At 47.1% G+C, this 12,220-nt stretch overlaps 1 protein-coding gene across 1 annotated transcript in view; it reads right to left on the reverse strand.

Moving 5' to 3' along the window:
* Positions 1-12,220, reverse strand: part of nin (ninein (GSK3B interacting protein)) — a 162,069-nt gene that overhangs the window by 89,368 nt on the left and 60,481 nt on the right. The window contains exon 4 of the mRNA XM_055641229.1: positions 4,898-5,052. Coding sequence (XP_055497204.1) covers positions 4,898-5,052 — 155 coding nt within the window. The remainder of the gene's footprint in view (positions 1-4,897; positions 5,053-12,220) is intronic.

A 12,220-nucleotide genomic window follows, 5' to 3' on the forward strand; every position in this document is an offset into this window, starting at 1 on the left:
TAAGAATAAGGAGTAAGCCATTTCGAATGGAGATGAGGAAACACTTTTTCTCACAGAGAGTGGTGAGTCTGTGGAATTCTCTGGAGGCCGGTTCTCTGGATGCTTTCAAGAGAGAGCTAGATAGGGCTCTTAAGAATAGCGGAGTCAGGGGATATGGGGAGAAGGCAGGAGCGGGGTACTGATTGGGGATGATCAGCCATGATCATATTGAATGGCGGTGCTGGCTCGAAGGGCCGAATGGCCTACTCCTGCACCTATTGTCTATTGAGACATTTCCTATTCCTTCTCTCCAGAGATGCAGAGTCACCCGCTGAGTTTCTCCAGCATTTTGTGTCTACCTTTGATTTAAACCAGCATCTGCTGTTCTTTCTTTCACAAGAGGATGAAGGATTCAGTGCATGGTGTGTGATAGTCATCATCACTGCCATCCACATGATCCAGACGCACACACACATACACATACACACAGCTGACACAGGGAGTACAGATGGCCCACTTTAGTATTCCGCACCATGTCCCCAGCACCAAAACAAACGCACGTACAGAGACACACACAAAAAGCTGGAGTAACTCAGCAGGACAGGCAGCATCTCTGGAGAGAAGGAATGGGTGACGTTTCGGGTCGAGACCCTTCTTCAGACTGAGAGTCGGGGGAGAGTCGGTTTGTCAAGGAGGACTATCTCGAACGTCTACAGGTGCACAGTAGAGAGCATGCTGACCGGTTGCATCGTGGCTTGGTTCGGCAACTTGAGCGCCCAGGAGCGGAAAAGACTGCAAAAAGTTGTGACCACTGCCCAGTCCCTCATCGGCTCTGACCTCCCCACCATCGAGGTGATCTACCGCAGTCGCTGCCTCAAAAAGGCTGGCAGCATCATCAAGGACCCGCACCATCCTGGCCACACACTCATCTCTACGCTGCCTTCAGGTAGAAGGTACAGGAGCCTGAAATCTGCAACATCCAGATCAGGAATAGCTGCTTCCCCACAGCCATCAGGCTATTAAACTCAACTCAAACAAAACTCTGAACTTTAATAGCCCATTGCACCTTATCAGATTATTTATGTGTATATATATATTTATTCAATGGTATATGGACACACTGTATTTATTTATGCCTACTATATTCTGTTGTGCTGAAGCAAAGCAAGAATTTCATTGTCCTATCTGGGACACATGACAATGAACTCTTGAATTTTGAATCTTGAAAGGGAAACGAGAGATGTCGAGAGATATAGAACAAATGAATGAAAGATGCAAAAATGTTACGATGATGAAGGAAATAGGCCATTGTTAGCCAGAGCTAGTTTAAAGCGAATTACAGACAACAAGACGACTGAAGCTGGTTCGACTTGGGTGGGGGAGGGATGGAGAGAGAGGGGATGCAAGGGTTACTTGGTTAGAGAAATCAATATTCATACCGCTGCCCTAGCTTCACCATCTGTTTCATAGAAGCAGGCCTTCATTCACAAGTCAGGGATAGCAAATAATTGTTACTAAAGGCTAGCTTTTGTCAGCAGCTCATTAACATCACACTGCACTAACAAAGGGCCGTGCATGCATCAAATCCTACCACAACCAGAGAGCAGTGCTGAACTACTATCTACCTCATTGATGACCCTCGGACTATCTTTCATCGGGATTTACCTTGCACTAAACGTTATTCCCTTATCCTGTATCTGTACACTGTGAATGGCTCGAGTGTAATCATGTGTTGTCTTTCCGCTGACTGGTTAGCACGCAACAAAAGCTTTTCACTGTATCTCGGTACACATGACAATAGACTAAACTGAAACTGAACTAAACTCTTCCATGTCTGGAGATGTGGAAAGAAACTATAGAGACTTGATATTTAGTGTTTTCGGAGTCATTCGTAACTGTCACTGTTAGTCATGTTGTTACTTGTGGGCGGAGCACCAAGGCAAATTTCTTGTATGTGAATACTTGGCCAATAAACTTACTTACGCACTTGAAACCTTTAATTTTTGATTGTTGCAAATATTGGTTACTGCAGATCTACATTTCTTGAATCAGAGATGAACTTAAGGGGCTGTCCCACTTTCCAGAGTTATTCACAAATTCTCCCGAGTTCTCCCCTTGATCCAAACTTGCAGAATGTTCGTAATGGGTCCGTAGGAGTCCATAGATATATCGTAGCGGCTCGCTATACCAGCCGTAGCTACTCGGGGCATCAGGTAAGTCGGGACGTTTTTCCCAGCCCGATAGAAAATGTCCACGAGTAAAGAAAATAGTCGGGAGGATGTCCCGAATGCCTACGGCTGGCATAACGATATATCCACGGACCCGTTACAAACATTCAGTGAGTTTGAATCAAGGGGAAAGCTGGGGAAAATTCATGAATAACTCGGGGAAATTCATGAATAGCTCGGGAAAGTGGGACTAGCCCTTTAGGAATGTAGCAATACGATAATAACTTACAAAACATGATTAGTAAGTTTGCAGATGACACTAAAGTAGGTGGTATTATAGATTGTGGTGGAGCGCTGCTGCTGCTGCTGCTGCTGCGGCCCGACCTCCGGAGATTAGGAGGCTGCTACTGCGGGTCTGCGGACGGCGGCACCGGGAGCCCGCGGGTCCCTGGAGGGAGACCGCTTTTCAGGGCTCCTGCAACGGCGACTTCTCCCGCCCGAGTTGCGGGGGTCGAAGAGCTCCTGGAGCGGGGCCTAACATCACTGCCCCGCGCGGCTTGGAATGTCCGCGGGACTCTGCGAGCGCACGCCGGGGGCTCTTACACCAAGACCCGGTGTGCGACCTCGCACCACCCGGCGTGGCTTTAATGGCCGTGGGACAATCGCCATCGCCAGCCGGGGGCTTTGACTTTGACTCTGACATCGGGGGGGGGGGGAGAGTGCAGTGGAGAGATAAGTTTTTTTGGCCTTCCATCACAGCAATGTGATGGATGTTTATGTAAAATGTAAATTATGTTGTGTCTGGGGTCTATTTGTTTGTAATGTATGGCTGCAGAAACGGCATTTCGTTTGGACCTCAAGGGGTCCAAATGACAATTAAATTGACTATTGACTATTGAATGCCGGAGTAACTCAGCGGGTCAGACAATATCTCTGGAGAAAAGGAATAGGTGACGTTTTGGATCGTGTCCCTTCTTCAGACTATTCCTTCTCTCCAGAGATGCTGTCTGGCCCACTGAGTTATTCCAGCTTTTTGTGTCTATCTTCCATTTAAACCAGCATCTGCAGTTCCTCCTGCACTTGAAGATGGTCATCAAAAATTACAACAGATTCTTGATCAGTTGGGCAAGTGGGCTGAGGAATGGCAGATGGAGTTTAATGCAGATCAGTGCGGGGTGTTGCATTTTGGGAGGTCAAACCAAGGCAGGACCTTCACTGTGACTAGCAGAGCTCTGGGGAGTGTTGTAGAACAGAGGGATCTAGGAGTGCAGGTACATAGTTCCATGAAGGTGGCATCACAGATACAGTAGATAGGGTGGTCATGAAGAATTTCAGTATATTGGCCTTTATCAGTCAGGGCACTGAGTTGGGATGTTATGTTACAATTTTACAGGCCACACTCAGGTTTTGTGTTCAGTTTTGGTCAACTTACTACAGGAGGTGTGCTGTTAATCTGGAAAGAGTGCAGAGAAGATTTACAAGGACTAGAGGGTCTGAGTTTGATGGAGACATTGGGCAGGCTAGGACTTTATTCCTTGGAGCACAGGAGGATGCGGGGTGATCTTATAGAGATGTATAAAATCACGATTCAAAAAGATCAGGTAGATGCACAGAGTCTCTTACCCAGAGTCGGGGAATCGAGGACCTGAGGACAAAGGTTTAAGATGAAGGGGAAAAGATGTATTAGGAACCTTTTCACACATAGGGTGGTGGGAGTATGGAGAAAGTGCCAGAGGAGGTAGTTGAGGCTGGGACTATCCCAACATTTAAGAAACAGGTACATGGATAGGACAGGTTTGGAGGGATATGGACCAAGCGCAGGCAGGTGGGACTAGTGTAGCTGGGGACATTGTTCGGCGGCGTGGGCAAGTTGGGCTGAAGGGCCTGTTTCCACGCTGCATCATTCTATGAAAGGAGTTAGATGGATGTGAAGTGTCTGTGTGGAAACAGTACTGTCATTCCATGAAACTCATCTCCCGCCCAAAACCACAATTCTGCAAATTCTCTTCAGTTGCAAACCATTCACAAGTTCACAAGTTATCAAACTTCGCTGGCAAATACTTTAGAAACCAGAAAAGCAATATTCTCCGCATATTTAGATGTACGTCGAAGAGATATTTAGTATTGGATCAGCACAGTGATGCAACTGTAGATATGTTGGCTCACAGCTCCAGAGACCCAGGTTCAAGTCAAGTCAAGAGCATTTATTGTCCCAGATAGGACAATGAAATTCTTGCTTGCTGCAGTATCACAGAATATAGTAAGCATAAATATCTACAGAACAGTTCAGTGTGTCTATATAGCATAAATACACATACAATACATATATACACATATATACTCAATATACACATATATACACAATACATATATACACATAAATAAACAGATAATGTGCAAGAGGCTGTTATAGTTCAGAGTTTGTCCAATCCTGACAACGAGTGCTGTCTGTACGGAGTTTGTACGTTCTCCCCGTGACTGCGTGGGTTTTCTCCGGGTGCTCCGGTTTCCTCCCACACTCCAAAGACGTACAGGTTTGCAGGTTAATTGGCTTGGGATAATTGTAAAATGTAAAATTGTCCCTAGTGTGTGTAGGATAGTGTTGACGTGTGGGGGTCGCTGGTCGGTGCAGACCCGGTAGGCTCAAGGGCCGGATCCGCTCTGTATCACTAAACCAAACTAAATTAATAAATATAAGACTGAAAATGTGGTTGTGCCACAAAAGGGAAAGGGAAGTGAAAGAATCCCACCTCAATGCCATCGCCAGGCGGAGGTTGCTCGGGCTGCCTCCCATCAGAGGTCACCGTGTCCGTGACCTCCTCCAGCGAACCCTGGAACTCCGGCACTGTCCTCCGTCCGTAACGCTTCCCATCCTTGACGTATTTGGGCTGCACCTCGGTGGAGTCTGCAAGTACAGTGCACACTGTGAACGGCCGTAACATCCCACACCCAAGGAACACTCTCACACACACACACACAGAGGGATATCTTGCCTTCCTATCAGCTTCTAACACATTTCAAAACAAAGTTGCAAGACAGGAACACTCTGAACTTTTCACCTCAATGGGATATCACAGCAAGTGCTTCAACAGGAGGGGGAGGGCCAATTGGTATTGCAATTGGGACTGCTGCAGCAGGCAGGGGAGGTGAAATTGGGATTTTTTTTTTAATCCACTGCTGAGGGAGGCAGGGGAGTGCTGGAATCTTACATTTGGGAACGGGTTCAGTTCCGTTGGAGGAGACGGGTGCATGGTGGAATATTGAGTTGGGGGATCACACCATTGGGGGAGCAGACCCAACGGGTCTGCACTTGGTCTAGTACATAACTAAAACTCTGCCGTCTCCCACCCTCACCCCCCCCCCCCCCCCCCCCCCCCCCCGTGTGTTTGGAGGGTGGTTAGTGTATGTGTGATGCCGCAGGCCCCTCCCCCCCGCAACTGCGAGTTGGGGGACGGGACCCAACGGGTCCCCCTTGGTCTAGTACATAACTAAAGCTCTGATCTTGTGCTCTTTCGATTTGTGCATTATTTCTTTTACCGCAAAAACAGTACGAGATAGCGCTACGACTTTTCACCAGCTCACTCGCCGTTCTCCTGTGCTGCGCGTGCACCAAGTTTCGTTCCGATCGGTGCTATATTGTAAAAGCTAGCAAGGTTTAAAAATCTTAAAAACCACGCGTGAGCAGATCGATCTTCTCTCCTGCCAGTCAGCGCCGCGCGGATTGGTCTCTTCTCCTGTCACTCCCCGGGACAGTCCGCCCCTTCCTGTGCCATCGTGTCTGTACTGGAGCTGAGGGAGACCGGCGGAGGTCTCCAACCGGACACAATTTTCGGAGGGACCGGAAGCGGCGCGGCCCAGCGCGGGAAATATTGCCAAATAGAAAGCGGAGAATCTGATCCCGGTGAGGGAGAACGCCCAGCGCCCGCTGTGAGTCCCCATCGCTCGGCCCTTCCCCTCTGGTCTGCCCTCACCCACCCCTGCCCCCCGTGACCCCCCCCCCCCCCCCCCCCCCTGCGTTGGGGAACCAAGCTCTCCTTCCACCTGGGACCCAAAGGGACCCACTTAGTCTAGTACATCTTTAATCGCCGCGCCCATTCAAACAGCACGACTACAGAGGAAGGAAGGAAGATGATATGATCTAATATATTGCAAAAATGCAGCTTCCTCACGAGAAAGGAACTCGTGAAAACAGCCCCGAGGTGCAAATAAATTTGCAAAAACAGAGCGTGCCAAAACCAAGTTACCATGTCCTGGAGTGAGTCAGCGAGTCAGGCAGCATCTCTGGGGAACATGGGTAGGTGCCGTTTCAGATTGGGATCAGTTTATCAATCCAAAGAAGGGTCCCCGGCCCGAAACGTCATCTTTCTACGTTCTCCGAGATGCTGCCTGGCCTCCTGAATCACCCAGCTGTGTGTTCTCCCCATCACCCCGCATCCACCTCCCCCCCCCCAAACCAACTCCCATCCCAATAGTTGGAGAACCAAGCCTCCTGTGTTTATTGTTCAGTTTACCCAATAGAAACATAGAAAACTTAGTCTATTACATCTTTAATCGCCGCGCCCATTCAAGCAGCACTCATTCAATATGAGTATAGAAGTTGGGATGTAATGTTAATGAGTATAGAAGTTGGGATGTAATGTTATATTGCAAAAATGCAGCTTCCTCACGAGAAAGGAACAATTTTGGTCGCCTAATTATCGGAAGGATGTGCAAAATAAGAGAGTACAAAATTTACAGAGCGTGGGTTTCCAAAAGTTACAAGTAGGTTGACAAGTATGTCCTGGAGGGGGGGGGGGGGGGGACTTTACTCTTTAGAGTGGTAGCGTGTGTGACATGAGCTTCCAGTCCCCACTGGTGGAGGCAGGTTCGATTTTACATCATTTAAAAATAAATTGGATAGTTATATGGATGGGAAGGGAATGGAGGGTTATGGTCTGAGCGCAGGTAGATGGGACTGGGGGAGAGTAAGTGTTCGGCACGGACTAGAAGGGCCGAGATGGCCTGTTTCCGTGCTGTAATTGTTATATGGTTATATAATATGATCATGGCTGATCATCCAAATCAATATCCCATACCTGCCTTCTCTCCGTACCCCCTGATCCCTTTAGCCACAAGGGCCACATCTAACTCCCTCTTAAATCCAGCCAATGAACTGGCCTCAACTACTTTCTGTGGCAGCGAATTCCACAGATTCACCACTCTCTGTGTGAAAAATGATTTTCTCATCTCGGCCCTGAAAGATTTCCCCCTTATCCTTAAACTGTGACCCCTTGTTCTGGACTTCCCCAACATCGGGAACAATCTTCCTGCATCTAGCCTGTCCAACCCCTTAAGAATTTTGTAAGTTTCTATAAGATCCCCCCTCAATCTCCTAAATTCTAGCGAGTACAAGCCGAGTCTATCCAGTCTTTCTTCATATGAAAGTCCTGCCATCCCAGGAATCAGTCTGGTCACTTATCTGGCCCTATCACTTATCTTCACATGTACCGAGGTGGCAGTGGAAAGTTGGGAGGCAGCGAGACCAGCCCCTCATGGTGCACCAGTCATTGAAGGTAGGCATGCAGGTGCAGCAGGCAGTAAAGAAAGCGAATGGTAGGTTAGTTTTCATTGCAAAAGGATTTGAGTATAGGAGCAGAGAGGTTCTACGCAGTTGTACAGGGTCTTGGTGGTTCCAAATTAGAGTATTGCGTACAGGCGTTAGTCTCCAAGGAAGAGGAAGGATTGCCATAGGATGGCTGAAATGTCACCTACTGATTAATGGGATGTTAAGGACTGTCTTATGTTTCACAACATTAGCATAGTCAGTGTTTTTACTCTCTTTAGAAGATTCAGAGGGGATCTTATAGAAACTTACAAAATTCTTGAGGGGTTGGACAGGCTAGATGCAGGAAGATTGTTCCCGATGTTGGGGAAGTCCAGGACAAGGGGTCACATCTTAAGGATACGGGGGAATTTCCTTTAAAACAGATTTCAGAAAAACTTTTTTCACCACATGAGAATTCTGAATCTCTGGAATTCTCTCTGCCACAGAGGGTAGTTGAGGCCAGTTCATTGGGTATATTTAAGAGGGAGGAGATGTGGTAGATTTGTGGCTAGTACGGTGTCAGGGGGTATGGAGAGAAGGCAGGTAATGGGGTACTGAGGAGAGGATGATCTGCCATGATCATATTGAATGGCGGTGCAGGCTCGAAGGGGCCGAATGGCCTCATTCTGCTCCTAATTTCTATGCTCCTATGTACCGAGGGACAGTGGAATGTTGCAGGCTAACCAGCCCCTTGAATCTGCTCTTTCATAACCGCTGGTCCGATTCCAACCTTAACTCAAAAAAAATCTGTGGAGGGAATCGGACAGACGATTTTTCGGGTTGAGACCATCCTACGGAGTCCGAGGTGGTTCCAAATTAGACAAACAAGGCGTTAGTCTAAGGATGAAAGGACAATATGGCTGAAATGTCATCTATTTTAATGGTAATTAAGTCTCACGTTAGTTTCACAACATTAGCATCGTCAGTGTATTTCTCAGCTCAGATCACAAGTTAGACACACATTTCCCCGCACTGATTATTCATTTACACCCGTCCTTAAAACATCTTCATTAAACGTTACAATTTATTTTAAAACAGATTTCAGAAAACATCACCACTATGATAATTCTCTATTCTGTAGAATTCTTTGCCACAGACGGCTGTGGAGGCCAAGACATTGGGTATGTTTAAGGTGGAGCCTGGTAGATTTTTGATTAGTACGGGTGTCAGGGGTTATGGGGAGAAGGCAGGAGAATGGGGTTGGGATGGAGAGGTAGATCAGCCATGATTGAATGGCGGAGTGGACTCAGTGGGTCGAATGGCCTCATTCTGCTGCTATCCCTTGTGGTCAAATCGCAGCCCAGACCATCACACAAACCAACCTCACTTCCATTGACTCCATTTATACCTTGCGCTGCCTCGGCAAGGCCAGCAGCATAATCAAGGCCCCGTCGCACCCTGGCCACTCGCCTCTTCTCCCCTCTCCCATCAGGCGAAATATACAGAAGTGTGAAAACGCACACCTCCAGATTCAGGGACAGTTTCTTCCCAGCTGTTATCAGGTAACTCAACCATCCCACCACAACCAGAGAGCAATGCTGAACTACTATCTACCTCATTGGTGACCCTCAGACTATCTTGGATCGGACTTTGCTGGCTTTACCTTGCACTAAACGTTATTCACTTATCATGTATCTGTAAATGGCTCGATTGTAATCATATATTGTCTTTCCACTGACTGGTTAGCACGCAACTAAAGCTTTTCACTGTACCTCGGTACACGTGATAATAAACTAAACTGATCTTATGAACTATTTAACATGAATTAGAAACATAGAAAATAGGTGCAGGAGAGGGCCATTCAGCCCTTCGAGCCAGTACCGCCATTCAATATGATCATGGCTGAACATCCAAAATCAGTACTCCGTTCCTGCTTCATCTCATTAGCCCTAAGCGCCAGAACTAACTCTTTGAAAACATCCAGTGAATTGCCTCCACTGTCTTCTGTGGCAGGGAATTCCACAGATTCACAACTCTGGGTGAAAAAGTTTTTCCTCATCTCAGTCCTAAATGGCTTCCCCTTATTCTTAAACAGTGACCCCTGATTCTCGATTCCCCCAACATGGGGAACACGTTTCCATTATATGTCAGTCCCGCCATCCCAGGATTTAACCTGGTGAACCTACGCTGCACGCCCTCAATAGCAAGAATGTCCTTCCGCATATTAGGAGACCAAAACTGCACACAATACTCCAGGTGCGGACTCACCAGGGCCCTGTACAACTGCAGTAGGACCTCCTTGCTCCTAAACTCAAATCCTCTCACAATGAAGGCCAACATGCCATTAGCTTTCTTCACTGCCTGCTGTACCTGCATGCTTACTTTCAGTGACTGATGTACAAGCACACCCAGGTCTCGTTGTACCTCCCCTTTTCCTAATCTGACACTATTTAGATAGTAATCTGCCTTCCTGTTCTTGCCACCAAAGTGGATAACCTCACATTTCTCCACATTATACAGCATCTGCCATGCATCTGCCCACTCACCCAACCTATCAAAGTCACCCTGCAGCCTCATACCATCCTCCTCGCAGCTCACACTGCCACCCAGCTTTATGTCATCTGCAAACTTGGAGATGTTACATTTAATTCCCTTGTCTAAATTGTTAATATATATTGTAAATAACTGGGGTCCCAGCACCAAGCCTTGCGGTACCCCACTAGTCACTGCCAGCCATTCTGAAAAGGACCCATTAATTCCCACTCTTTGCTTCCTGTCTGCCAACCAGTTCTCTATCCATGTCAATACCCTACCCCCAATACCATGTGCTCTAATTTTGCCCACTAATCTCTTGTGTGGGACCTTGTCAAAGGCTTTTTGAAAGTCCAGATACACCACATCCACTGGCTCTTCCTTAACCATTTTACTTGTTACATCGTCAAAAAATTCCAGAAGATTAGTCAGGCATGATTTCCCCTGATAAATCCATGCTGACTTTGACCGATCCTGTCACTGCTTTCCAAATGCGCTGCTATAACATCTTTAAAAATCATCTCCAGCATCTTCCCCGTTACTGATGTAAGGCTAACTGGTCTATAATTCAGTTTTGTCTCTCCCTCCTTTCTGAAAACGTGGGGTTACATTGTCCACAGGAACTGATCCAGCGTCTATGGAACCTTGGAAAATGATCACCAATGCATTCACGATTTCTAGGGCCACCTCCTTGAGTATCTGGGATGCAGACCATCAGGCCCTGGGGATTTATCTGCCTTCAGTCCCAACAGTTAACCTAACACAATTTCCTGACTAATGTGGATTCCCTTCAGTTCCTCCCTCCCACTAGATCCTCAGTCCCCTGGTATTTCAGGGAGATTGTTTGTGTCTTATTAGTGAAGACAGAACCAAAGTACTTGTTTAACTGTTCTGCCATTTCCTCGTTTCCCGTTATAAAGTCACCCGTCTCTGACTGTAAGGTATCTACATTTGTCTTCACTAATCCTTTTCTCTTCACATATCTAAAGAAGCTTTTACAGTCAGTTTCTATATTCCCCGCAGGCTTTTTTTCATGCTCTATTCCCTCTTCCCTATATCCCTTCCCTCTTCCCTCTATTCCCTATATCCCCTCTTAATTAACCCCTTTGTGCTTCTCTGTTGAGTTCTAAATTTCTCCCAGTCCTCCGGTTGGTTGCTTCCTCTGGCCAATTTATATGCCTCTTCCTTGGATTTAACACGATGCATAATTTCCCTCGTTAGCCACGGTTGAGCTGCCTTCCCAGTTTTATTTTTTGAAAGACAAACACCATGTTTGTCTAATTTGGGCCCATACACATGCTTCTCCAGAACACGTCTTTATTTCCTCTTAATTAAAAGATTCAGGCAAGGTTGGGTTTGAAAAGTCTCTGGGTTCCCTAGCCACTGAGAAAAGGTGCGGCCTGATGTCAATAAAGGTATTTTTAGTCGGATTACACACCGATCAAATCCCCTGCTGCTACTGTTAACTGCGGCAGGTTCACTGCAACCCAGCCTGTAAATTCACAGCCCGGAAATTGCAGCAAATTGTGGACGCAGCCCAGACCATCGCACAAACCAACCACCCTTCCATTGACTCCATCTATACCTCACGCTGCCTCGGCAAGGCCAGCAGCATCATCAAGGACCAGTCGCACCCTGGCCACTCCCTCTTCTCCCCTCTCCCATCGGGCAATAGGTATAGAAGTGTGAAAACGCACAGCTCCAGATTCAGTTGTTCAAGAGGGAACTGCAGATCCTGGGAAATCGAAGGTAGACAAAAGGTTCCTTCGATTTTCCAGCATCTGCAGTTCCCTCTTGAACTCCAGAATTTGTGTCCACCTCCAGATTTGGGGACAGTTTCTTCCCAGCTGTTATCAGGCAACTGAATCATCCTACCACAACCAGAGAGCAGCACTGAACTACTATCCACCTCATTGGAGTCCCTCGGACTATTTTTGATCGGAATTCACTGGCTTTATGTTGCACTAAACGATATTCTCTTATTGTGTATCACTGTGAATGGCTCGATTGTAATCAT

Source organism: Leucoraja erinacea, chromosome 9 (assembly GCF_028641065.1).
Source record: "Leucoraja erinacea ecotype New England chromosome 9, Leri_hhj_1, whole genome shotgun sequence".
Taxonomy (NCBI): Eukaryota; Metazoa; Chordata; class Chondrichthyes; order Rajiformes; family Rajidae; genus Leucoraja; species Leucoraja erinaceus.